The sequence below is a fragment of the Protomyctophum bolini genome (genome assembly GCF_963924005.1).
Source record: "Protomyctophum bolini genome assembly, chromosome: 2".
Classification (NCBI taxonomy): domain Eukaryota; kingdom Metazoa; phylum Chordata; class Actinopteri; order Myctophiformes; family Myctophidae; genus Protomyctophum; species Protomyctophum bolini.
Window position 1 is genome coordinate 39260401 of NC_137863.1, and position 26820 is coordinate 39287220.

At 41.5% G+C, this 26820-nt stretch overlaps 2 protein-coding genes across 2 annotated transcripts; both read right to left on the reverse strand.

The window, feature by feature from the left end:
• Positions 1 to 60: 60 nt before the first annotated feature.
• ddit3 (DNA-damage-inducible transcript 3) lies at positions 61 to 4754 on the reverse strand. The gene is made up of 4 exons (XM_080782591.1): positions 4617 to 4754; positions 2956 to 3018; positions 2190 to 2398; positions 61 to 1960 (listed from the first exon to the last, which is right to left on the reverse strand). The coding sequence occupies exons 3-4, from the start codon at positions 2343 to 2345 to the stop codon at positions 1166 to 1168; spliced, it is 951 nt and encodes a 316-aa protein (XP_080638717.1). The 5' UTR covers positions 2346 to 2398; positions 2956 to 3018; positions 4617 to 4754; the 3' UTR covers positions 61 to 1165.
• A 6870-nt stretch (positions 4755 to 11624) lies between these two features.
• dctn2 (dynactin 2 (p50)) lies at positions 11625 to 26439 on the reverse strand. The gene is made up of 14 exons (XM_080775814.1): positions 26237 to 26439; positions 25864 to 25932; positions 21580 to 21676; positions 21107 to 21168; positions 20815 to 20913; positions 19871 to 20031; positions 18768 to 18918; positions 17913 to 17978; positions 17347 to 17385; positions 16936 to 17013; positions 16460 to 16531; positions 15998 to 16100; positions 14149 to 14240; positions 11625 to 13088 (listed from the first exon to the last, which is right to left on the reverse strand). The coding sequence occupies exons 1-14, from the start codon at positions 26270 to 26272 to the stop codon at positions 13002 to 13004; spliced, it is 1212 nt and encodes a 403-aa protein (XP_080631940.1). The 5' UTR covers positions 26273 to 26439; the 3' UTR covers positions 11625 to 13001.
• Between the last annotated feature and the right edge of the window lie 381 nt (positions 26440 to 26820).

The following is a 26820-nucleotide window of genomic DNA, read 5'->3' on the forward strand; positions in this document are numbered from 1 at the left end:
CTTCATTTATATACAAGCAGCAATCAAATAAGCATTGCAAGAAACGGATCATTTCTCAATTTTTTTTTATTGCAAATTTGAGAACTACTGTACAGTAAATAACAAAAGTAATGGTTAAATACAATGTTTATGCAATTGATGGGAAAAGGCCATGCAAGTTCTCCTACTGTATGGTTCACACATTTCTTTGTACAGAAGGACAAAGTAATGCTTTAGGACTACAGGATATACATTGATATGTTACAGTACTGGCTATTACAGTACAACTGAATATAATACAGGATTATATAAAAATAGTATCAGAATAGAACAGTAGATATTGAATATATAATTCTACTGCAAAGATTCAATTTGATAGAAAAAGGTCAGCATAGAAAGAATAGGCGGGTTCTAGTCATCTCTAAAAGCACATAACACAAGCCACGAGTTATACAAAAAGAACGCTAAGAAATTGTCATTTCGCTCCTGAAGTAGGTCATTCTTTCATACTCGCACTCACTGTACTGGGCACTTTCAAAACTTTTTTTTCCTGAGCTCCTTCACCATGAATTGGGGGGCAAGAAATCACTGCTAGCCAAGTAGCCATTTGCAGCCCTTAAACATCAAGCCAACAGGATTATTATAATTTAGTGCAAGATGGTGGGTGGGATGGAAGGGTGACGATGAAATGCTCTTTCTACGTTCAGGTCAACTTTCCTTTCTGCCTTATGTTCAAATCACTGAAAGTCCAAACCCCATTATTGGCAATGCTTTTGTTCTTCAACTGGATTCTAAAATATTACATTTTAAAAACCGCTCATCAGAGGCATCGTTTGATTTGCCCTCCAAGCTTTCCTTTCTTCCGTTTGCCTTTACATGCATTGTATCTTTCCGTTACGCTTGCTGCAATGCCGCTGCAGCTCCTTGTCGCTGTGGCTTTTCTTGTCTTGACTTTCATCGTTCCTTTCTTCATTCTCTCAACCTCTATCACTTTTCTGCTCTGAATTATCTGGCTTCTCCTGTGTCAGGAAAACAAAAAACCTACAAAACTTTTTTGGTTATGCATCACTCCTACAGAGGCATTTCATGGCCACCATGTTCCACCTCCACCCCCATCACTGCCGGTACCAATTCTTTAGGACATGTCCTCTCTTTCTCTCAGCGCTCCTTCCTCCATCCACACTCCTCATTTCCTGGTATTGACTAGTCTCTCAATCAAGGCTCGGCGCGTCCTCTGTACCTCCTCCCCGAGCCTGTCGATCTCAGATTTCAGACGCTCGTTCTGCTCGGTCAACTCCTGCACCTTCCTCTCGTTCTCCTGCTCCCTCTCCTTCCGGCTCTTCTTGTTGGACGAGGGCGACGAGGAGGAGCGCGCCCCGGAGGAGGCAAACGAGGACAGGGCGGCTCCGCTGCCGCTCGTGCTCCTCTTGCGCTTCCCCAGGCGGGAGGACGGGTAGGCGGAGGGAGAGGACGCGGGCGAGGAGGGCGACGAGCAGACCCGAGACGGAGACTGGGAGGCGGACGAGGAGCTGGAGGGAGAACCGGGAACGTAGGGCAGCTCCTCCTCGCTGGCCGAGGGAGACGCCGGCTGGGTGAGCTGGTGGTGGTGTTGAGGGTGCTGCTGGTGGTGGTGAGGATGATGATGATGATAAGCGCCACTGACGACCACTCCGTTCGCGTCCACCGTCCCCACGCCTCCCTCGCTCAGCAACTCGAAGAACTCGGGTGGCAGCAGATCACCACTGCCTCCTCCAGAACCGTCACCCTCTCTCCTGCTCTCGCCCTCTGCCTGCCTCTCCTCACTGGCGGCCGGACTCGAAGAGGAGGATGAGGAGGAAGACGAGGAGGAGTTGTGATGGTGAGGCTGGGTGCTGCGGACCTCCTCCGTCACCCTCTGGACGCCCTCGCCCCACGTCTGGCCGCCGTCCGTTAGCCACGTCAGAGAACAACTCTCCAGCACGTCCAGGAACTCCGGTTCTTTCTACAAACGAGATACATGGAAAAAGAATAAAATATAAAAAACGAAGCCGTTTCAAAATGTCACGTTAAATGTCACATAAACGTCACACATAGCAATTATTTCTTCTTCACCGTAAAAAAAAAAAAAGAAAGTTAAAAAGCAGATTTTAAGTCATGCAGGACAAAATCAAAAGATGAAATGCATCATAAAAGGTTTGACGACGCGTTGGCCACTCAACCAAACTACTGACCTCGGTGCATGGGGGGGCCCGCGTAAGCTTTGCCCCACCCGCGTCGGAGCCCAGAATATCCTGCAGGTCCTCATACCACGCCTCTAACTCTGCACCACACAACGGCCCCACGCCAGGAGGGTACGGCGGGGGCAGGTGTAGCCACTCGGCAGTCATCTCGCCACTCAGTCACAACGCACAGATACACGGCCACACGGTTCACACTGGACCTGAGTGGGCGGGTGGGCGTCGGTAAACCAGAGTGGTTGAGTGAGAGAGAGAGAGAGAGAGAGAGAGAGAAAGATCGGAGAGGGAGGGAGGGAGGGATGAGAGCGTCATCATATTAGTTGATTGACATATCATTATTATACTCCACCTTGTTCAGTATATCTCCTGTACGGCGGCTACGTGTAGGGTTGTATATGGTGTGGTGATTAATCATTGTATGTGTAGGGGTGAGAATACTGTGAACGGCCTTATTCCTGGATAGTTCTTTAACTTTAAAGGAAGAAACCTCAAGCTGGAAGTAAAGAATAGTAGTGTGTGTGTGTGTGTGTGATCCGCTTGTTTGTGAAATGGCAGAACAGTGACACTAAGTGAGCAACTGACTGTACTGCACACCACTAATATAGCTGATAACAGAATTACAAATGAACAAAAAGAGCATGCACACAATGCTGATATCAGTTATTATAAAACATTTTTCAAGTTGAAAAGGAATAGATTAAGTAAAGGTTGAATGCATGTAACAGAATGGAAAGGTTTTTGAATAAGAAAAGCAATTCACCTTCAGAAAGTCTCTTAATCAAGTCTGCCAAATTGTTGTTGGAGATAATTTGTCCCAACAATTCTAGAAAACAGAAAAATACATCATTAAATTAACAAACTGTTTTTTAATCAAAATATTATTCGTGTGATATGACTCTGAAATTTGCTGAGATTTCATAATTAAAATGATGATTTGCACAAATACAGCACAAGCCTCAGCTGGAAAAAGGTAATTTAAAAACTGGCAATTCAGTGGAGATAATATAAAATGTAACTCAGTACTCCATACCCATATGATAAATGGGTATGGAGATGAAAAAGAAATCAGGTCATTGATGTTTCATGTAAACAAAGGAGGAATGTTCTCTACTGCGCCCCCTGCTTTCTACAATTACACACACACACACACACACACACACACACACACACACACACAGGATCGATAAACAAGTCGCCCAAAGCATGGAGTAAAAATCTAGATGCTGATGCATCCGGCTCTGTCCGATCAATCGGATTCGTTAATGTCAGTTTAAATGATCGATTGCTTCCTTTGCACACTGTATTAAATCATTTAAATGAAGCCAACCTGTTGTAAGACAATGGTCCTGAAAAACAACGAGACATTACAGGATAAAACAAAAGCACACAAAGCATTGACTTGTTGGCATAGTTGTCTTGTTGATATTAAATATCAATATCAATATCAAATATTTTTTTACTACATCACGTATATTAAAGTCTCCAGGTGCACCACTTCTTCACATGACATAAAATAATCTCAATAATTAAATCATTTGTAAATGTGTAATTCATATGACTGTCAGAGGTGGCTTGAGTTCATGTCCACTGTTTATACTCCATCGCGCGAGGGGCGTGTTGCTTGGCGAAAAACAACAGATCATCTGCGCCTGCATAGGCTTTGTAGATCTGTTATTTTCGGCAAGCAACACCGTCGTACCGCGGCGTATAAATCCGGCTTTAGCCAAGACAATTACGTCATGGAACCGAAGTCCAGCAGTAGGAGGAGAATCAGGAGATGGGCGAAACAAAAGGCAGCGTTCATAGTTCATACTATAATGAAAAGAACAAACAATATGTATTGAGTGAAACTGGTTTGCAAAACGTGTCAGGAATTCCACAATGAAAACAAAGTAGTTGTCTTCCTCCTTGTGCTCGGGGTCAACCTACCAAATAATCTAGATCAAATTAAAACTTGTTACTGGCAATTGTGGTTTAAATTACCAATAATTAACACTAATCACTCTAAAGTGGCAAGGCAAGGCATATGTCATTACAATGACATCATGTCACAATTAACGTTGACGTGTGTGCGTGCGCGAGAGCTGCAGCTGAACTGGCTGGCTGGCTGCACGAAAAAAGCGTCTCCAAACTTCTCCAAACTCGTGGCTTGGCAACTATCCGTCAGCAGAGCAGACGCGCAGCCCAGAGAGACAAAAGGTATGAAACACACACTGTACTGTACACACATGAGTGATGTGGACAACTGTATTCTAAAAATGGACGTGGGACAGGTGCCAAAACATGAACATACTTTTCCTAATGCACAGCGAGGCAGCGCCTCCCAGAGCGCTTCACAGGAAAAAGAGCAAAACTCTCCAGAGTCCCACAAAACACTTGACAGCCGTCACAGAAATGACACTATAAAATATTTCCACTTACCCTTTTTCTTTTATTCGTTCGCCTTCTCGACTGTCTATGATTCGGAGAATGTAGGTAATATTTTAGTAAGGATTGGTGATAGCTCATGTTAACCATTGTTCAGTCTTTGTGGCTGAATGTGATTTTTCGGAAACTCCCGGCCGTCTTTATATAAGGGGGCGGCCAACCGAACTCTGTGGGAAGGCAGATCCAACTCACAACCTAACTTGAGCGTCGTGGAAGTGACTGCAAACTGGCGCGCCGACGCTCCAATCGCAGGCGCGGAGGCGAGATCTTTTGCTTGGTGACATCCAATGGGCGAGCGCGCTCGGGTGAGGAGGCGGGCCCGTGGGCCGTGCTAGTGGTTGTACTGTTGTAGTCGTGTAGTTTGTATGGCCAGTCAATGTGATGCAGTCATAAGACGGCCAGGACGAATTTGGGGCGTATGGGAGTCACATGAAAGGAATGATGCAATGCTTGGCAACCAATTTCTAGTCGGGGATAACACCAGCAGAATCAGAACATGTTTTATTAAACAGTATTGGCTCTAACAAAAAAGAAAAAAAGAAAGGGGGGAGAAAAAAAATCTAAAAATAATACTTTATATGCATGGATTTCTTATTATGTCGAAGAAATGTTTGTTCCATTTGTAGGCAGATCGACCTACAATACATTTTCTTGAATACATAATTGTATTATTGCAAGAAAGTTAAATACACATTCCAATTAGCCTAGCTCTGAAAATTATTATTAAATGTAATAATTATTACATTATTACATTTTATTACATACAAATATTTCCATTTGCGTTTTATACACCTGTTTTCACGTCAAGTGTAGCCTATGTGTACTAGCCTATCTCAATGTTGGCCTTGGCAATGAAAAAAGTCAGCTCACCGGTTAATTTGTTTAAAATGTAGCCTGGCCTTGTAAATAAAAAAAGAAATGCTTTTAAACGGACCATATAACCTATTGCCAAGGGGACAATTAGCCCTATCATTTATTTGTGGTTTATTTATGCACCCCTTTACAAAAACAAGGCGACGACGGCATTATAATTACCCTCAGTCCTCAGACATACAGAGATATCAAAGCGCAACTTCAAGCGGGGTGTTTCCTTTCCATCATCAACACTCCGCTATTCTGATGCTTTCTTATCAATTCATTCAGTGTTGATGATGAAACAGTCATTCTAATTAGCCTGGGATCAAAACTTTTTTCATTTCATGGCGTAGTTTTTGTTTATTTAGAACCATGAGATCTTTATTTTCTTTTGTATAATTTTAACTTTTTTATATATATATATATCCACGATTAAACATGAAAAAATAACACTTTTTTTCTTTCCTTTCTTTTACTTTTTAGATCTTGGCCGCTCTTTTCATTACAGACTTTTTAATCTCGCGGTAACCCTTTTTGACACTTGCGTCCTAATCCCAAACTCAGCACACAAGTGTTTTTTAAATGCACGGTGCTCAAACATGCGCTCCTCAGCCTACATAGCAACAGCGCAAGTAGCGAATAGAAACCTTAAACACTGTCTCTAGGACCCTGCTGAAGGAAGCACCGTCAACGCGTCACTACTTGAGGGTCTGTTGCTGAGTAGTTCAGCAGCAGCATACTTTCTCTACCCCCCCACCAGCACCCCACCCAACACCACCCCTCTGTCTGTTTATTTTGCCAGTCCCACTCCCGTCGTCTGCCTTGTATTCATTATAAAGCATTGTTTACAACCAGCCGAAGTAGGTTGCCGTGGCTGTGTGTAGTGGTTTTAATGTGTGATTATGATCATGGTCCCTGATGGTCCAGTTGTTGTTTTATAATATAATTGATGCTCTTATTGAGATAATGCATATAAAAAACAACCGATAAGGTAATTCTCAAAGTGATAAGACAATAACACACGATGCTGAGTTGTATCTTTTTGTCTTTGTATCACTTTCTTAGTTGATTGGGGTCAAAAACTCCACTGACAGAATGTAAACAAGTGCTCTGTCTTTGCTATCATTCGTACACCCATTGATCTTTGTAACAGAGCCACTGATGCTCTTGCATCATACACAATGACACAGTTGAAGTAACACAATCTTGAATCCTTTTCTCTAAATTAATGTTGCCAGCCTAGTTATGGCTTAAATATTTATTTAAAAAAAAGAAAGAAAAAAAAAAAAGACATTGATTACCATTTAGAGAACAGTCAGAGTTGTGTGTGCGCTTTGCCGCAGTGCCGCTGATTCGGAATGGGTGTGAGTGTAGTGGACGAATTTGTAACCAAAATATAAACATTTAATCGCTGTTTAGTGTCATTACTGGTACTGCTTACTGTAAACCAACTGCATGCTATTGTTTGCTTTTGTTTTTCAGGCAGAATAACACTGGAGAACTTCCTACAACTAACAGCTCTTCCTTTTAATGTCCTGTGCCCTTGGTCAAAGCCCCCATGCCCTGCCCAAATACACACACACACACACACACACACACACACACACACACACACACACACACACATTGTACCAGCTGTCGGAATCTTTCCCCTGTATCACCATTCACCCAAGACCAAGTGATACAGCTGTTGATATAATCGTGATGATGCACTGTTAGTGTTAGTGCATATGCGTTTCCCCTGGTCCTGTCGGACCCTAGCTACCCTAAGGTTCCTGGTAACCTTAGGGTAGCTAAGGCCCCCTCCACAGCCCCCTCCACATCTGTCTGAGGAGTTTTAAAACTGGGCTCTCATTTTGTGAGATGGAATCTACATTTTGGGAGGTTCTGTGGGAGACATTTTCCCATGCACATTAATTGTACTTTAGTCATGAAATGCTATTGATCATTTAGTTTTTTGAATTTGCCAACATGTGTGCAGTTATGTCAACAATATTGTGGCATAATGCTTTTGTGCGCCGTGGTCTAATTTCAAATTTTCTCAAATCTGTTGAGGACAATTATGCAAATCTGTCTCCCACTGACTTTTTTTTCTGACTTGTATGCAGCGATGCACTCCTTTCACACACGTTTACATTTATTTCAGTGTGTGTGTGTGTGTGTGTGTGTGTGCGTGTGTGTGTGTGTGTGTGTGTGTTATGGCGTGTTATGGCGTGTTATGGCTAACCACCAAATCATATACTTCTTGAAATACTGTTTTAACAGTTACATGCCATATCCACTTGTTGTTATGTTTGGCGCTTCGGGAGATGCTTAATCTTATTAGTCTGTTAACCCTTCTACACCTCCTGTCCCTCCCTCTCCTTCTCTCTCGCCTCACCCCCTTCTTCGCCCTCTTCCCTTCGTTCATTCGCTCCTCGTCCTCAGTCTGCCCCACAACCGTATCCACCCTCCTAACTTCTGCCTCCGCTCTCTCTCTCTCGTTGTGACAAGCACCTCACCTGTCCAGGGCCATTGAGGAAACCTGCCATAATGGGAGATACAGGACCTCTTCTTTGTCCTTGTTCTGAACTTAATCTGACCTCACTTGTTGTCGTCGTTGTTGTTGTTGTTGTTAAGGTTGTGAATGTTGGTTTTAATTTGTAATCCGATCAAGTTATTGCATAAATTAGTAATCAACATCATAATCCAGTAATCCACTCTTTAGTTTGAAATCACTATAGTATGGCATTAGTTTTGTAAATTATATATTGATTACTTGGCCTCAGAGTAACAACATACCGTAAACGGCGTAAACAGTTTATCCCAAATTTAAGACAGTAAATTAATTGCCATTTTAAATAATTGAAAATCTGTCTAAAGAAAAATAAAATAGGCAAAAAACTAAATGAGAGAATTGATATATTCCAGGTTCTACCTTCACCCTCCAAGCGGTTTCCCTATACCTGAAAATAAGACACCTCAGTTTCCTCGCTGCAGCCAAGTATTCCTGTGGTAAATGGTAAATGGTGCATTTCTAGCGCCTTTATCCAAGGCGCTTTACAGGGATTGTGCATTACACACACACACACACACACACACACACACACACACACACACACACACACACACACACACACACACACACACACACACACACACACACACACACACACCAACCAGCACATCAGGAGCAATTAGGGGTTCAGAGTCTTGCTCAAGGACACTTCGACACTGTGGGGGAGCCTGGGTTTGAGCTGGGAACCACTGCCGCCCCCTGTCTGAGTGTGGAGTTGGGTGTTGGGGAGGCAGAGGTGAGGTGTGAGGGACAGTCAGAGGACAAGAAGGGGGGATTCCTGTTTGGCTGACAAACATGGGTGTGTTTTGGTGGTTAGGTGGTACACGTACATAGTAACACCGACATCACACAAGCAGTCAAAGTCATGAATTCAGTGTAAAATGCTGATACAACTCAGTAGAACAATTTCTAGTTAGGAGTCAATAACGTAAGCTTATTTTGACTTGAATTTACTTATTTTGAATTTCACTTACTCAATCTCATGTTTGACTTTGCATCCTGAAATTAATTTCTAAGTGGACACTGGTTTAGGTTAATAAATTAGGAGTTGAATATTTGGTGGTTTATATTTATAATGACCTTGTGGCAAGTCCCGGTCAGATACTGTGAAACATGTGGCCTTCTGACATTTGGAGGACTAGGGGCTGTCCAGTTTAAACCACCAAAATAGACAGACATGATCATACTGTAAACACAGAATATCTCTGAGCTCATCTGGGGTATTCCCCGTTCAAGCAAAAGAGCCTGCATGGATATAACTATCTGTCGTAGTCAAGCTGGCTGCTGTACAAGGTGCTTCTGCCACTGTCCCCGCTGACCAGGTCAGAGACACTCATGAAAGGTGTAATGTAAAGGCATGTTTAGATCTATGCTGTACATGCCCTTATTCTCCCCTGAACTTATATCTGTGGCCTTTTAATGTCTGTGTGATTTGGCTCTTGGCTAGATTCCCAGTGCTGTGTAATATCGTTACACTTTAGCACTACTCAGTACATGGTATGCCGTAGCTGTTGCAGAGGGAACTGATATAACCACAGCAAAATCCTGTGTTAATTTAATCACTTAAGCCCTTTATCAGGGGATCTTTTTGATCTACCAGTTGGTCAGATTACTTTACTTACTTACTAGTCAGAATTGATCTTACTTTTATTATTTATAATAAATGATTGACTCACACTTTGTTAGGTTTTATTATTCGACTTATTCTATCATTCTATTTATTATATTATATTTTTCCTGTAATAATATAACATTCACTGTCTAGGACTAGGTTATCATGCTAGCTTTGGCAAACATTTTTGTGCCAAAAAGGTCGCACACCCCTATTTACTGTATTGTTCAACGAATAAAAGAAGAACAAAAACAGCAGATCTGCTATTTTCACATTTTAAAATGTTTTGAACGTTTTTGAAAATGTGTTCATAGACATGCCCAGTAGCCAGTGTTAATATGGTTACATGGACAGTGGACAGGATTGTAAAGTGCAGGGTCAGCAATAGTGGTGTGTCCCCTTGACTCGGCCAAGCTAATCTCAGAACCAGACCTTTGTCTCCCTGACTGTGTCTGGCTGGCAGCCACGAACAAAAGGAGTAGTGTGTTAACTATGATATTCTACTGATGTTTTATATTTTAAAATGTGTGCTTACAAGTAAACGCTTCACTACACCTGCCAGTCAGCCATTCATCTGCCTCTGGGGGGGGTCTTTAAGAAGTTAATTGAGGGGTCATGGCATGACTCGATGACTCAGCGCTTGATTTCATGCCTACATCTGATGTCCGGCTTTGTCGCAAAACCCTGGGGGATGTTTTTTAATGCCATTTTAGTTTATTTTGGTGTCATTGTGGGTTCTGGAAATTTAGCAAGTATTTAATACCATTAACAGTAAAGTATTTATTAGTTTTATGCGATTGACAACACATTCTCACAATTCTTATGTGTAGATCCAAGCATGTTACAGATACTTCAAATGTGGGGGGGTAATATTGATGGCTGCTATTTGACCATCTGTCTGACATAACTGCTGAAATGTTGCTCCCTCTCTGTATGAACTGTAGATATTTGATATTAGGCCTACCTGTTGAACCAGATGGCTTACATATCTGATCTGGCAAGGGCTCAATAAAGCAAAAGAAAAAAAACAGTCCCCATTTCTGTTTAGACAGCCATGATAGATTTTCTAAATTCAGCCTCAAAGCACATAAATTACATAATTATTCAATATGAATTAATCACAATGCATATATGGTCATCTACAATGAATTGTAATTTTAGGAGTTTAATGTATTTGGATATTTATTAAATTATACAACTGTATGGTTGTGGAGTGTAGTGTACTCGGCAACTAAAAACAATAACTGATGAATAACAATCTACTACTCAATATGTGAGGTTAAAAGGTGCAATGCTGCCATCTAATGGTTATATCCAAGTACTGCCAAACATTTGTTTTGTCTTGATTCTTTCTTTGTGATGCACAGGCAGATTAGACACACCAGCAAATGCACAAGAAAAGGAAAGGAAATAAGGAAACTTAAAATAAGTGATGTAATGCTAAACATTGTTTGATTTAAAGTTGTATACAACACTGTATACAAGACTTCCAACAACAAATGACCAAATTGGAGTAAGCACATTAAGATGTGCCTCATACTGCCAATATATATTTTTTTGTTGCCGTTTGAAAGTGAACATTACAAATATAAAACAAATTAAAAAAGTAATGGAAAAAATCACAGCCTCTCACGCATTATAATGTTCTTCTAAAGGGTGAGGGGGCCATGATTTTCCTATTAACATTTATGTATTTTTTTAATGTTTATTTGAAAGTGAAATATGCCATAACCATAAGTACGGCTTAAACAGAAATTAGCATTTTTGCAGTAGTAAGAGAGAGTTCAAATCTTAAGCAGTATCTGAACTAGAAACATTGTACTCTATTGCCTTTTTTTATAATTCCTTTTTCAGTTTGAGTTGTGTTGTACTGTAAATGTTGTGGCAGTTTCTTTTCTTCTTTTTGCTGATGTGTACAAAAAAAGTCACATGATTTAATGACAAACTTGTTTCATTCATGGGAGAGTGAGAGTCTGGCTTATACAGTAGCACTGATTTATTGTTCAGTTTCCTTGACCACAGATGTACAATACAGTCCATTTGTAGGCAATGACAGAGCAGGTTAAAAGTTTGTCTGTGGCGTTTGGTCTCAGTCATAATAATAATAGTTACAGGCGACTGAGCATGAAGACACATTTAAGGTACACAGGCATATTTACAAGCATCCCTTCCGTGACTCACTCCGGACACAAAACCAAGACGTTGGATTTAAAATGATCTGTGCACGGTTGAAAACATGTCCTTAATCTATCGTGTCGAAAATTCCCTCGTAACAGGCACGTGAATCATTTCAGATGACCCAAGCACACTGTATACCTCAAACTAGTGTGTAGTTCCAAATGAAGGGAATGAAAGAAATCATCGTGTATAATAACTAGAGGTAGTCTGATATACACTAGACTAAATCGTAATGACTCGATATTAGCATTATGTATCCTGTCAGGCTGTTTTCCAATAGCTAATTAAGCACATTGTTGATACAGATGTTAATCTGGTGTAATAATTCGTTTCCCATTTGTATTTTGAATGTATAAATTAACATTTCAAGCACCACTAAGTCCTTGTGATGTATAATAGGGTAAACAAAAGCCATGCCTGTCTAGAATGAAGGCACATGCACAGACAGTGTAATCAATGCCTTTGAGTTAACCACTAAAACCCTATATACTTCATTGACCGGGGTCCCACAGGCGTCTATATTACTTCCATCCTTTTTTGCCTCTACACCAAATCTAATCGCAGAAAATAGCAGATCTACAAGTTTACAATGGGCTATGACACATTGTGAGCTCATACATCTGCTATTATTGCGAACATTTGGCTGTTATGACAGTTCCAGAAGAGGGATGCTAGGGTTCATGTGGTTAATTATGGATATCAGAATCTTAAAGCGCTAACAATATAAATTGATATACTTGGCTTTCCTGTTCTCCAAACTATCAGTATTGGCCTAGACAATTTCATATCGGACAACCTCTATTTATTTATAACACTAATAATAATCATTAAAATAACCCAGTCTAAATCAACAAGGGCAAACTGGGAACCGCAAACAGTGGCAAGTAGTCAAATGTTGATCTATTATAAGATATTTCATTGCAAGAGAAATGAAGTGCAGGGAGGGGACAGCGGACAAGAATATTTGGTCTCAGTTTGTCATTATGCCTCCTATTGCGTATGTCCCCCCCTTAATTTTCTAACATTCCGCTTTGCAAAAGAAGGCGGAGAAGGAGGAACAGAGTAAAAGAGGAAGGAACTGAATAAAGAGAGTGAGATAGCCCTCCCCCTCTCATTCTGTCCTCATATCCTTCTAAGTTCTCCACTCTCCTGGACCGTTCCAAGTTCTGCTGATGGTTTATTTAGACAGCTTCTGCATCCTTTGGTCCAGAGCTGAAAAGTTTTCTTCTACCGTTGCCAGGTTCTCCTTCATGGTGTTTTGGACCTGGTGAGGGAAAGGAGGAGGTTATTGGAGAAAGCGGGAGTAACGTAAAGATGTTTAGACAAACCAAAAAAGTATGCAGGGAAGTGGTTAGAGCCGAGGAAAAAGTTGCGAGGAGAATGAGGGAGGGAAGTGGTTTTGAGGAGAGGTGGAGGAAGAAGATCATTTATGGCGAAAGGGGGAAATGGGAGGTAAAGAAAGACAGGGCCAGAGGTTGGAAAACGTAATGTGAAGTTCTTTTCATTCAGAAGACAGGAAATAAAGTGTGCAAGGGGAGAGGGTGTGTGATGGGGCAAGGGAGGACGCATTGTGTGTAAATAGTGAGAGAGAGGGGGAGAACAAGAGTGGAAAGGAGGAGACTGTACCAAGAACAGCTGAATACCTGAATATAAAATGTTTTAGGGCTGGATGTGAAATGTACAAATCCTGTTTTGTACAGGAGAGTGCAACATTATTAAAATAATTAATGATGCTAGAATCACAATTGGATAATTTTAAGGCTGCATAAAGGTCACAGTGAAAATTCTCGCTATTACAGAGGGTATTCTCAACTGACTCAACCCAACTTTGTCGGTCTCCATTCTTTCATCCAATGTAAAAGCAATAAGCATCTAGGGAGAGAAGGTGACATGGTGCCAGGAGTACCGGTAATCATAATCACCCTGTTAATTACCTGTGTGAAGACTAAACAGTAAAGTAGGCCGTTATACAAGCCTGTAAAAACTATTTTTCTTAATGACAATGACTTGGAGGCTAAGTGAGATCTAGCCTTTTAAAGATGATTAATCCATCTCAGTGTTACTTGGCTTTTCCAGTCTACCTTACACAGCAGAAACTTGAGACCGCAGAGTCAGCATAGCGCAGCTGCTAATGCTGGATTCCAATTACTCCTGAATAATTTGGGAATAATTTGGGAACCTGAATAATTTGGGAACCCCAGCTATGAGTCAGGAGGACTTACAACTCAGTTGGTGGGAGTGCAAGTGTGTGTGTGTGTGTCTGTTGGGGGGTGAAGTCACTGTTTCTTTACATTTAACTAAATATCGCCTGGAGCTCGAGATACCTGTGATAGCAATGTGCCGTTGTCCTTTAGAGAGTTGTTGATCATCTGCTGAGTGGTGTCCAGGTGGGTCAGCAGCTGGCCAAACTGCATAGCTAGAGTGCACACACATTACATGTCAATTAGCCCTTCACTAAGTCCCTCCCCAACCCATCCTTGTCCAATAGGCACGTTAGCAGCGAAGAAAGCTTGACCTTCATACGTAGCAACCGTTGCTAAACTATTTGGATTGGCATTGGACAATCGCTTTTAGGGGTGGGATTTAGTGAATTTAGGGGGGGGGGGGGATTTTTTTTAATTATAGTTTGCATAACAATCTATTGAAGGGTCTGAGAATAAGATGAAGTTTTAGATTTCAAAGCTACAATATTAACACATTTATGCCTGAAAGCTAGAAGACCACAGGGAGAAAAATAAGAGTCAAAAGTTGAGCCCGATTAATGCCAGATTTTTGGGTCTGATGCGGATCGCGATTGTGGAGTCCTACACACAGATTAGATTATGTTTTGACTGATATTTTGTAAAGGGGAAGAAAGGGGGGAAAACTTGGATTTGATTAACAGGGTTCATACATTTTCTAAACTTCTCTATAGCTTTCTCAAAGTATTTCACCTCTTTTCCAGCTAATGAAGCTCTTGCTCCAGTGTGCTTTCAATGCCCACATGACAGACTCAAGCGAAGGCATCACTTTACAAAAACAACAGATCTACAAGCTAACAACAATCACGGTGTAACATATTCTTAGCTTGTAGATCTATTATTTTTGTCACGTCCTGTATACATTAGGCTGCCCTCACACTACATTTTAACATATTTCACATCATGTGAGACATGTTTTTAATTAACACCATCAATAGACAAAACTATGTATATCCACATTTTTCCTTATAAATCAAACAAATAAAATATCAATTAAAAAGTAAATTACATTTAAACACAATTAACATTTTTTTATTAAACTGCATGTCTACAAGCTCGCAATGCAGCGTGTAATTGCAGATACAAGTCAACAACTTGTATCCGATATGTTGGTCTTGCTCTAATCCAAAGCACATTGACCAAATAAGCCTTACTGCAGACTCTGACAGGTTTGACAAATAAGATGATGAATTACACTTTACAGCATGCGGAAATGCATTCTCAATAATCCCATTAATGCCAGGGCCATGCATCCATGTGCTACAGTGAATAATAAAAAGATAATATGATGTATAACACTAGGCATCTCATTCATCCCTGCAGTTGGGTGTCTAATGGCCTTCAATTTGAACCCTCACATTTTGCCTTTTGTTCCATTATTACCCATCGGAATCACATTATCACATTTCTTTCATTTGCAATCTTTTTTTGTGGATGCAAATCCGTTTAATCCAATGGTTTTGTTCTGGTTTTATTTTACTGACCAGATGCAACCTGATCTACGGTTCTGCCTATTATGTTCATCGCTCACCACACTCTCTCTGACCTAGATTCATTCTCTCCTTGAACTCTCAAGGGTGTCATTCCAAAGGTTCTTTCCGCTCACATAAAAACACAATATGATCCTTATCACGGCATTGGAATATACCAGAAACAATATACCGGTAACATCTTTTAGAATACCTGCAGCACAGACCCATAATTCAGTGCCAAACTATTGACAATAATATAGGGGAAGGCATTGTGCTATATTGATCTCCCCGCTCATACATTGTTCTTTTCACCACACCAGCGTCCCTATTCTATAGCAGATCCACAAGCCCACAACGCGTTGCGACGTGTTAAGATTTAGATGGTGAAAAGTGGTCAAAGTATAGTTGTAACTTTGGTTAGTGAGAGAGCATGCATTGTGAGCTGGTCCTGTGGTTGTTACCTTGCTCATGCACGTCCTTGACAGCCGTGAGCCTCTGCACCATCTGAGGTAAGGAGGTGGCCATGTCGTCCCATTTCTGTACCACGTCATACAGCTGTGATACCTGAGGGACACACACACACACATACAACAGCAATGACAAAAAGCAAGCAATAATATGTGTTATTTAAATAACCCAAGGCTGGAACATTTCTTTAAAGGACTGATCAATAATGTGATTCTTCCCTGCAAACACAACACGGGCCAGGGTTTCTGTTGAGATTCACGATGCACCTGCTCAAATCGATGAATGCCACAAAGCTTCGACAAATGCTTTTTTGTGGCTGAGAATCCTGAAGATGAACTGTGTCAATAAGAATGAGCGGTATTTATCTCTAGATTCCAAAGCACAGACCTTTGGTTTGGAGTAATGCTTCTAGGACTGTCAGACAAAAGCCTTTAAAATCTCCAAGGGCAACCGACCTTGCTTTGTGTCTCTGCGTCCTCAATGGCTGTCTTGTGCTTGGCGATCTCATTCATCTTCCCAAGAACACTCTGTAGAGAAATCACAAGACGACGTTTGGTTGAAAAACTAAAAGAGCAGAACTGTCCTTCAGGATTGGGATCAATCTGATGTTTGTGTTCTGCGGAAACCACATAAGATTATCTTTTTTTTCTTCTTTCTTTTTTTTCCTTCTCCCATGTTTATAAAGCATTTAATCACTTTCAACCTTGCATCCCTATTTGGGAAAGTCATAGGTAAAAGTAAAAAGAAAATTGAAATGTCAAACATTTTCAACACGACAGAAATTTCAATATCTGATAGCACTGGATGGCCATGTAATTTGCTGTTGTGTTTGTGTGCGTTGTTTTTCTTGACAGAAATGATTGAAAAATGACCCTGATGTGCCAAGGACAGGATGCCAGCCTGACAGTGCTGTGTGCCCCAAGGGAGTTACCTGCAGCCTGGCTTCCACCTGATCCAGAGTGGCAGAGTCCAGTGCACTGACCCTCGCCTGCAGAAGCTCCATGGTGTCCTGACACAAACGCATACAAAAGGTCATAATTCATGTATAGTTTGTATATGCACAAAGTCACAGAACAAAGTCAAATTACTGCGATATTTGAATTGAATTGGTCCTAGTAGTGCTTTGATATTATAACCAACCACTACTCTGATTGATCTAGAAGCAGACAGCTATGGTGTCTGTAATGCATAAATTAATACACCTTTGTAGAATAGTGTTGCGCACTTGATCTACAAGCTGGTTGCGGGGTTGCAGATATGCTTTAGGAATTATGGCACACGACAAAGCCCACAACAAAGTAATGCAATAATGCATTGAGAGGAAGCTGATGTGTTGACTCACCACCAAACTAGTCCCTTGTACACCAGCAGTCAGAGGACCCTGAAAGGTAAATCATTCATATTCAAAACGGTATGAAGCAAGACGTCTGAATGTGCAACATAAATGGGTCATTATTTTACTTTTTGATGACACTTTCAACTTGGCTCAAATGGTTAAATACAATAACTTCAGTTCATGAATTTAGTTTATATCTCTTTATTTTGCCTATAGATTAACAGTTCTCAATCAGGTGGGCTTTACTAGAAAGGTTTTTTTTTTTTTTTTTTTTTACAATTTAGGACAGGATATGCTCTTATATAGTGGCTTTCTAGCTTCAAGTGTGCAATACTGGAGTAAGCGGCATGAACCCTAGTCAACAAAGAGGTCAAGTAAATGGAAAGCCAAGAAAACAAGTAAGTGCTAGAAATTCCACAGCATGGCACTCAGGGGGAGAAGTGTCTTCGAGGCTGTTTGGAGTGTTGTGCAGCACGGGGTGTCTGTACTAGTACTGTATGGTGTTGGGGGGGGGGGGGGAGCAAGAGGCTGAGAATGTGTGTGCTTGTGTGGGGCTAGAGTAGACCGTCTACCTGTTTGTCTGATCCTGAGCCAACAGCTATCTCCAGCTCAGCCAGGCGTTTCTCCAACTCTGCCATCTGCAGTGAAGGGAGGAAGGGAACACATGGCCGACATCAACAATAGCATCCCCAACACAACACGCTACTGCAGTAATTCTCAGACTTACAGGGGTAAGTCATTCCCACTAAAATATTGTTTTCAGCCGAGAATCCAAAGCACAAAATAGACGCCCTGATACCGACACACATTTGTATTTCTTTTTTGTTCACTTATCTATACATTTGTATTCTTTCCTTTCTTTGACCCATTAAGAAGTATGATGCAGAGCTAGCCGGCAACCCGTGTTTTTATTAGCAGGTGGCTGACATAAAATTATATTGATTGAATTGGTTGTATTGGCCCAGACCAAAACACATATGGCATAATTATAAAAGGTTTTTCAAACGTGTATGTTAGTTTCCGGATTTAACAGATTTAATGAACTTGGGATAAATTGTTCATGACCAATATCAGACAAAAGAAAATGAAAAATTGGAAACTTTCGGAGTACTATGAGTAGTAGCTCCTTTTGAGAAGGAAGGGAAGTCCGCACACCGTGTTCTAGCTCCCTGTAGAAAATGTATTAAGCTTGACAATTTTTCAAACCAAGCAGGTCTTCATCATGTCACCCAGCGATGTGTGTGCTTCCCTTAGACTCTACCCCCTTTTGAAAAACACTGAGCTAGTATAATGAACACCAAGTGTCACCGTGGCTTATTTGTAAGCTCACTGCACTGAGAGACAGTAACTCATAGTACAGTCAGTACAATCATTCCTAATAAATAACAAACAGTCCTAGCCGGTCCACTATGTGCTCTCTGGCTTACCTTGGCAGACTCATTGAATTTATCCTGCTCGGGTCTGCTGTGGAGCTCATAGAGAACCACTCCATCTGGGCCTTTGGCCGCTGCTGCCTTGCCCTCTCCTGAAGCACTACTGCGACCAGTCTTGGATGCTTCCAGCTGAGTTAGCAGACGCCTGGGTTAAGGGTGGAGGGGTGGAAGGAAGAGGCAAAAGAATGTGAAGCATGGGAGACAAAGAATTAAGAAGAAAAAAAGGGAAGGAATGAGACCAAGACAAGGAAGAGCGGGAGAAAGGGGGAAGGAAGGATGGAAAAATAGACACAAAGTAGGAAGGCGAGAACTCTGTAGAGCATAGGCGTTTCTGCAGTTTCACAAAACAGTTTACCTCGCTTTCTCTCCCTCTCGCTCTGCCTCTTCAGACCTTTTATCCATTACCTGCTCACTTTCATACTGCTCAGCATGAGTCTGACAGGGACTTCACTTCACCTCCTCTCCACTTCTACATTTCACCCCACTCTCTCTCTCTCTGACTGTGCTCTACTTAGTGCTCTCTCTCTCGTCCCAATTTAGGCAACAGACACTCGTAAACTGTATAAATTACAATGGACCGTCCACAACAAGCACTGTAACTAGTGTGTATCGTTCACCATTGCGGTCTTTGTAGCTGTAGTGTGGACTCTGCCATCCAATTGAGTTAGAACAATTTTTTTAAACTATATATTTCGTCTTATAAGGATAGTTCTTGATGTGGATGGCCCATAAATGAACAAATAATAATGTGCCAAGAAATCAGTGCCACGAAGTAACTATGATAACAGGGAGACATCAAACATAACATACCGTACATACATATCTGAATAACATACTTAGCATCTGTGGATAAGCAAAGTAACCAACTATAATCCCCATCATTAACCCTCAATGTACAAACAGAGACACTGTAGGATTCACTCTTCATCTCCATTCTTTTACTTCACTCCTCTCTCCCTGCAGCCTCCATTTACATGCCCAGTGGCATCTTGTGAGACAGGCTGACGGATCCAGAGGTTCCAGCCAGGATTGAACTCTCTCTCCGTGCCCTGCATCAACGCCCACGACCCCTCCATCAATCTCCAGAGCATATGTACCTGGTCAGCGCTCCGTCTGGGTCAGCCAGGTTGATGTGGGCCTGGGGTCCCAGCAGTGAGTCCAGGTGGGATGAGACCAGCTGCTGTTTGAGCTGCGCCGCCTGCTGTGCCAGGACCACTGGGGTGAGGCGCTCCTCTGCATTGCTTTCCTTTGTGATGGCCTGCAGACAGGGAAGGCATACCTAGAATTTATTCAGGTCCAAAGAGCAACACCGCCATTGGCTTCTCTCTCTCTCTCTTTGATGATTACCAGCCATGCAGGTATAGCAGGCAGCCCATACGCATGTTTGCTAGTCATAGTCATTTGCTAGTCACTACTAGTCATTAGGGATATTCGGTTTCACAGTCTGTTCAACATCAAACACATAAGAACAATGTACAACACAACATAAAGACAGCGTACAAACATATTATATCAGCGAGGCAGTTTGTTTACTGCTAACAAAGTTAGTCAAATTGAAAGGAAAATCTAAATTTCTTGTGTTTTTTTTATTAAGCTCAATTTAGTGACAAACATGTTTACAACCCTGTTGTATATTGGCATACACAATTACACATCTAGAGAGACACACATGTACATACATAATAATACCACCACCACCACCACCACCACCAGACTGCATTGGGATCAGGTCTTAAGTGCAAAGAAATATTTAAAATGTTGCAATGTGCAGAACGATTCAAGGAAACTTGCAGAACTACACTGGCCCAGCTGTTAAAACAGCCTAAGTGGAACACTATTGAATTTTGGTTGGTGTTTGGGTATTTCCAATGTACATTTGGACATACACAAATGTCAAGATTACTGTTGGATAATTGAAATGTTCCATCCCAAACTTGCTTATACTGAGGGGGCAAGTAATCTCTGTGCGCGTGTGTGTGTGTGTGTGTGTGTGTGTGTGTGTGTGTGTGCGTGTGTGTGTGTGTGTGCATGCGCCGCTGACCTGAATGGTGTCAACTTCTTGAGTGAGTTCCTGGATCTCATTTACTAGCCGTTGATACTTCTGCTGGGGTGTCTCCTTCACTCCACAACCTTCACCCAACTACGCAGACAGGATAGGAGAAAGAAACATCAGTTATCATTCAACAGCAAAGACAGGATGCCACAGAGTCTGAGAAAGGAGCCACAGTGAGGCTAAATCTGACAGCGTCACAGACAGAGGGAGTTCACATAACTTATAAGTGACTGAAAATGAATTACCAAGCAATCACATTGAGTGCACAGAATGTACTCACAATTTCATATTCTCCCGACTCATAACCCACTCTTTTGCTTCTGCTGATTCTGTCTGAGAAGTCTGTAGGAATGGGATAGACAGAGAGACAATAATAAATGTATGTCTGAGATTCAAGACTGACTTCGTTCCACATTGCAAAATGTTTGATGCAGCAGTGCCATTAAATATCGGCACCTTATTGACAATAACTATCCCTGCTGCATGCAATAGAGGGTATGCACATGCATAAAGTGAATGGCAGATACATTGGCAAAGTGAGTTTAACGTTGATTAATGCAATCAGATAAGACTTTTCTGTTTGGATGTATGGGCTGTCAATGCCAGAAAGTAGTTTTTTGCTACTCAGTAGGCGTTCCCGCATATCTTCCGGGTATGATGATGATGTCATGTGCACACCCTCTCTATACTGCCCCTCTTCATTTCCTTCAAGTCGTTTGTCCATGTATTCATAGTCACTCATTATAAACTGACCAAGTCCCTTGGTGCCGACATGTTTGTCTTTGAACTTGTCATAGGCTGCATTGGGGTTGACCACAATCCTCTCCACGCTGTCACTGCAGAGCTCCTCCTGTCATTCATGAAATCAAGAAATAAGAGTCAAGATACATCAGAGAGAACAATGCAAAAAGCATACACTCACCTCTCAGCTCATACACAAGAGTATCTCTTAAGGCAAGCCTTGATCAAAGCAAGTCAAATCCAAGGTAGAGATGTGAGCCGAGGACAGCCTGAGCTTTACCATTCCGCCCCAGAAACCTGGTTCGTAGCTGAGAGAGTTATGTGGTTGCTTTATACTGTAGGATTAAATACGCTTGAGAGCTTTGGATATCATGACCAGTACAGACCAGCACACAGCATTTATTGACATCTGCAACGTCCGAACTGATCAACGATCACTGTGCTCAAATGTCCTGTCATCTGTGTTATTTACCACAAATAGCTTAGCTGAAACAATGTCAACATGGACTTCTGCTGCGTGTGATAACGATTCAACGTCGTACATTACTGGGTTCAGGTTGTCAGACAACCAGGATGATCAATCTCTCCAAAAGTTGAACAGTTCCATGCAGGAAACCAAAGAACGCTGGGGGTCGAGAGCGCTGAAGCACGACGCTTGGGCGCTGCGAAGAGGAGTGCCCCAGTGGCGTGCGACTTTAGCGTAGAAATGCAGACACAGTCAGACACAGGCGTTGCCAACTCAATAAATGCTTTGTGTGGAGTGGAGTCAGTGGACACAAGTAACCTCTTATTGATGGAAATAAGACTAACCCGTTTTGACTGTCTTCAAATAGTATAAGCCATGACAATTCTTTACATTTACAATATATGCAGACTGCAGAGTGGCCATTTTTTAATTACCTGAATCTGAATTTAGTATCTGCATCTTAAACCAACCATCAAAGCTCTGAAGCATTTGTCTCAGCCCTAGTATAAATGGACAATGTAAGTATGACTAGTCTAATATTACTAGTGTGCTAACAATGTGAAGTGGGTAAATTAAGCTAGTCTCAGATCAGTAGCCTCTACACACACTGACTCATCGATTAGTCATTTAGGGAACCAAGGGACTAATCGGTGGATTATTATCACAACAACACCCAGTTAATCAATTAAGATGGACTAGTCACTAGTAGAAGGTTGGGTAGAATTAAAACACCACTAGTATAAACACACAGACAGCATGGATACTGACAGACACATGGACAGACAAGGACAAATGAGACAGACCAACAAAGCATGCACACACAAGACAGATGTTAGGGGAGGGGGGGGGGGTTAGTCAGGCTCTTACCAGCTCCTTGGGTTTCCAAAGAGAGTTAGAGAAAACAACGGAAAATACAGAGGGAGAGAAAAAGTAGAGAGAGAGACAGAGAGAGAGAGAGAGAGGGAGAGAGAGAGAGAAACAACACGGATTAATGTGGTTATCACATGCCATGCATACAGCAGGCGCAGTAGGCCAGGGTCGGGGAGATAAAGAAAGAAAGCTGTGTAACCGAGTGTGGCTTCTGCAGGCACTGGAGACACTATTTGTGGAAATAGCCTATGATGTTTCCAGTACTCTCTCTCTCTTCCCCCTCAGGGTGGTCGATGATCATTCAACAGACTTCACTTACAATCTGTTGATACCAGTGGGAACACTTGGGGACTACTTGTCTGAAGAAGAGCCTGTGTTGCTCAAAACACCACTCCATTAAATAAACTTCTCTAAATGGGAGGTATTTGTATGTGGACCTTTCTGGTCGTATGTACGTTGTACAGTACAGGTATGTGTTGTTCCAGCACACATTATATTGAACATTGGAATTTGCACGTCTTCAATGTTTAGGAACTAATCTTCATGAATGAGGGGAGGAGAGGCAGTGCAGTAGATAGAATGCAAATTTAATTTGTTAGGCAAAAATCTAAGCATCAATGAATCAACGGGCTACTGTAGTGCAAGGGCCATGTTAAACAACATGCAAGCCACCCTGATTAGCTTAAACCCAGAGAAGTGCTGAACCCAAATGTACTTTGAATGTCCCTATAGTCTGCATGGTAAGTGGGTTAGTAAGGAAGCAATTGTTAGAACATACGGTAATAGCAGGTAAAGAAAAGAGTTATTAGAGAGCAAAACACAAACCGCTAAATTTTGCTTGTCACTGTTGCGCGCAAACCACCACCACCCACACACACACACACACACACACAATCAAGTACTAGTCCAATAGCCTAATATAGGAAATATAAACTGGTAATGTCATGTGGTGGAGTTTGCCTGTCAACATTATTTATACCATAGAGAAAATAAGCCAGAGAATCAAGTAAACCAAAAATCAGGACAGAGCAACTGAAATCAAAGATGGGAAAAGGATCAATCGTTTGCACTCCAACAGAAATTGAAATATTGTAACTGACGAAGGAAATTGGAATACAAACTAAATAATTAAAAAGGGGCACCCCATCAAACTATTTTCATTCCATCCCAATCAGAAGAGGCAGGGAAGTGGATATAAGATTAAAAACCCATGCAAAACAAATTTACCGCAGTGAACTCACTGAGAGGAAAATAGAACCAATCTTACTTGTACAAACTATGGTCCCAAGAGGGGTGGGGAAGAGTCAAAACAAGGACCGAGGGTAAGGGAAGGAAGAATATAGAACATGGAAGGGAAAATGCCAATTAGATTTTATTCTGCTGGTCAGTCAATATAAGCTAAATATATTGAACACTAATGTTGGATGTTGGGTCATCCTCTGGACTCATGCTGATGTTAACAACTTTCAACCTGGCCTTCCTATTTTGATTTCTAATAGAGCATATATCTAGACTCTAGAGCAAGACCCCTCCCGTGCTCTCACTGGCAGTCAGAAATAACTCGTAGATATTACCAGTAATACGCCTTAAAGGTGATAAAGCGACCGCTAGGGCTGGAGACAGTCTACCGGAATAATGCCAAGAATGGGTGAAATTAATTCAGCAATTAATAATTAATATCAATTCAACTCTACAACATTTCTCTTAGCAAAATACAAGCACACCGATGAAGCCGGTCGATTTGACATATGGCTCAAGTGTGTGTCGCCCAAACTGTGGGAGGAGTAGCGTTTCCAAAAAAAGGTTACTCTAGAAAGAATAATAAAGTGTTCCAAGTACTATAGTCATTAGTCTAGTTGCCCTGTTAGGGCAAACACACTAATAAACTGTCTCAGCGATATTGTCAGGGAGTTGTCTTTGTGTCGTCACAACTGTAAATGAACTGTCTCAGAAATGTGGAATATTTGGACGGCAGTAACATTAGAGTTTTCTCTCAGTCCGTTGATTCTTTGTATCCATATGAGTCAAACCACCGCGATCATGGGAAATGGCTGGGAAAGTCCCTGGCAGTCAAAATGCCCAAAGCGATCTTTATAATCTTAAGGCACAAACCAACCATTTTCTAAGAACAATATTGATGTAACTAAGAGATTCGATGAGTTAGCTATACCCCTATATATGAAAGTCAAATAACTTCAGTATTTTAGTTTCTAATTATTACTTGCACAAGCAAGTACTGTGGTCAGCTGCGTGTGTATGTAGGCCTGTCCTCGGTGGTCCCTAATTGGCTGTTGATGGTAACGTAATTAAGATGTGTTTCAATGTTAATGGTTATGTCAAAGTCATACAATTAGTCACACGTTACCGCATTTGACCCATCTCTTGGAGCGGTGAGCCGCAGTGTGTGCCGCGCTCGGGAATCATTAGTTGATTAGCCTAGGTATGTAAGCGTGTCCTCGGTGGTCCCTTATTGGTTGTTGATGTGGACGTAACTAAGATAGGTTTCAAGTTGGGAGGGCAGTACTTGCACGCTCTACGTGTAGGCCAAGTAGGCCATTTATGGCCTAGTTGTGTGCATGGCGCAAGTTGGCAGCTCGATAAGAGTGCATTTCTAGTTTATATTGGGAAATAAAGTATAAAACAAATAATAATATATCACTGTTAGTTACTCAAAAAGAAAAGGTCACCTAATCGATATGTGTGAAAACACTAAATTGAAGGCAATGGCACATTAATTAGGATCTCATCTAGCCTAAAGAAAGAGCAGTAAACACAGAGACATGTGATAACAAGCTATCTCATTGTTTTTTCTATGCATTTCTCGCCAAGAAATAATGCAGGCACGTTAATGACACATGAAATTCTGTGACACCAACATGGAAACGTCAACATCCCGGCTATAGCTAGCTACACTGCAGTGTTCTGGCAGTGTATATCAGAAGAACAAAATAAAATCTCACCGACTCAAACTGTGCTTGGTCATCTTCTGGCAGGTCTCCCGTCTCGTAGACGTCGGGCTCGTTAAAGGCCTATTGGAACAGTTACAATGTTGTTATTGTTATGAATCACATAGAAATGACAGCTAGCTTGTCTTTTAGCCTGGCCAACGCCCCGGCCCATTCTTTTTTGCTAAGCTGCCACATTACAAGAAACATACCATGACGTTAGCAATATGAGTTTAATCAGCAATATAGTCATATGTGGGCGAATATTAACACAAGAATAAGCATCAATTAACCATGGAAACAGAACCTGTCATTAGCTAGCTTCAATGCTAATCATGCTAGCTAGTAGCAAGCTATAATCGGTTAGCCGGAGGAGTTAGCCACTTACGATTCCTGGCAAATTGGCATATTTAGGATCAGCCATTGTTGCTAGGATGCGAAAACAAGGCCAGTGGGAGAAAAAACAGAAGAAGAGTAACTTAGTCCAAAGAATGTTTAGATTGTGTTCTCCAGAGGGAAGGGAATCAGACTGTAACAAAGGATGAGATGAAGCAGCAGTCTTCTTCCACCCCGGCGATAGATAGCTGGTCCTGGATGATGTGGTCGTTTCGTTTGACACGCTGTTGCATTGGTTTGTCCACCAGGCGGCGTTATGCGGGCGGGATAAAAGTATAACAAAACAACATGTATTTTTATTCCGTTATTTCCCCCCCTATGGGCCCTACCATGCCGTATTATATACCTATGGTTTTTTATATAAAAAATAATGAAAAAAAAGTAATGTAAAAATCTGTTTTTTCATTCTCTTTTTTTTTGTGTTTATTTGAAATGTCACTTTAATTTAAATGATATACATATGCAGTAGGCTACCCATTTGCATCGACATGTTTTAAAATAACTTGTTAATCTTATTCAAGCTCTTATGCCTAAATTGTAAATTGTCTCTACATTCAAACTAAAGAAAATATAGCT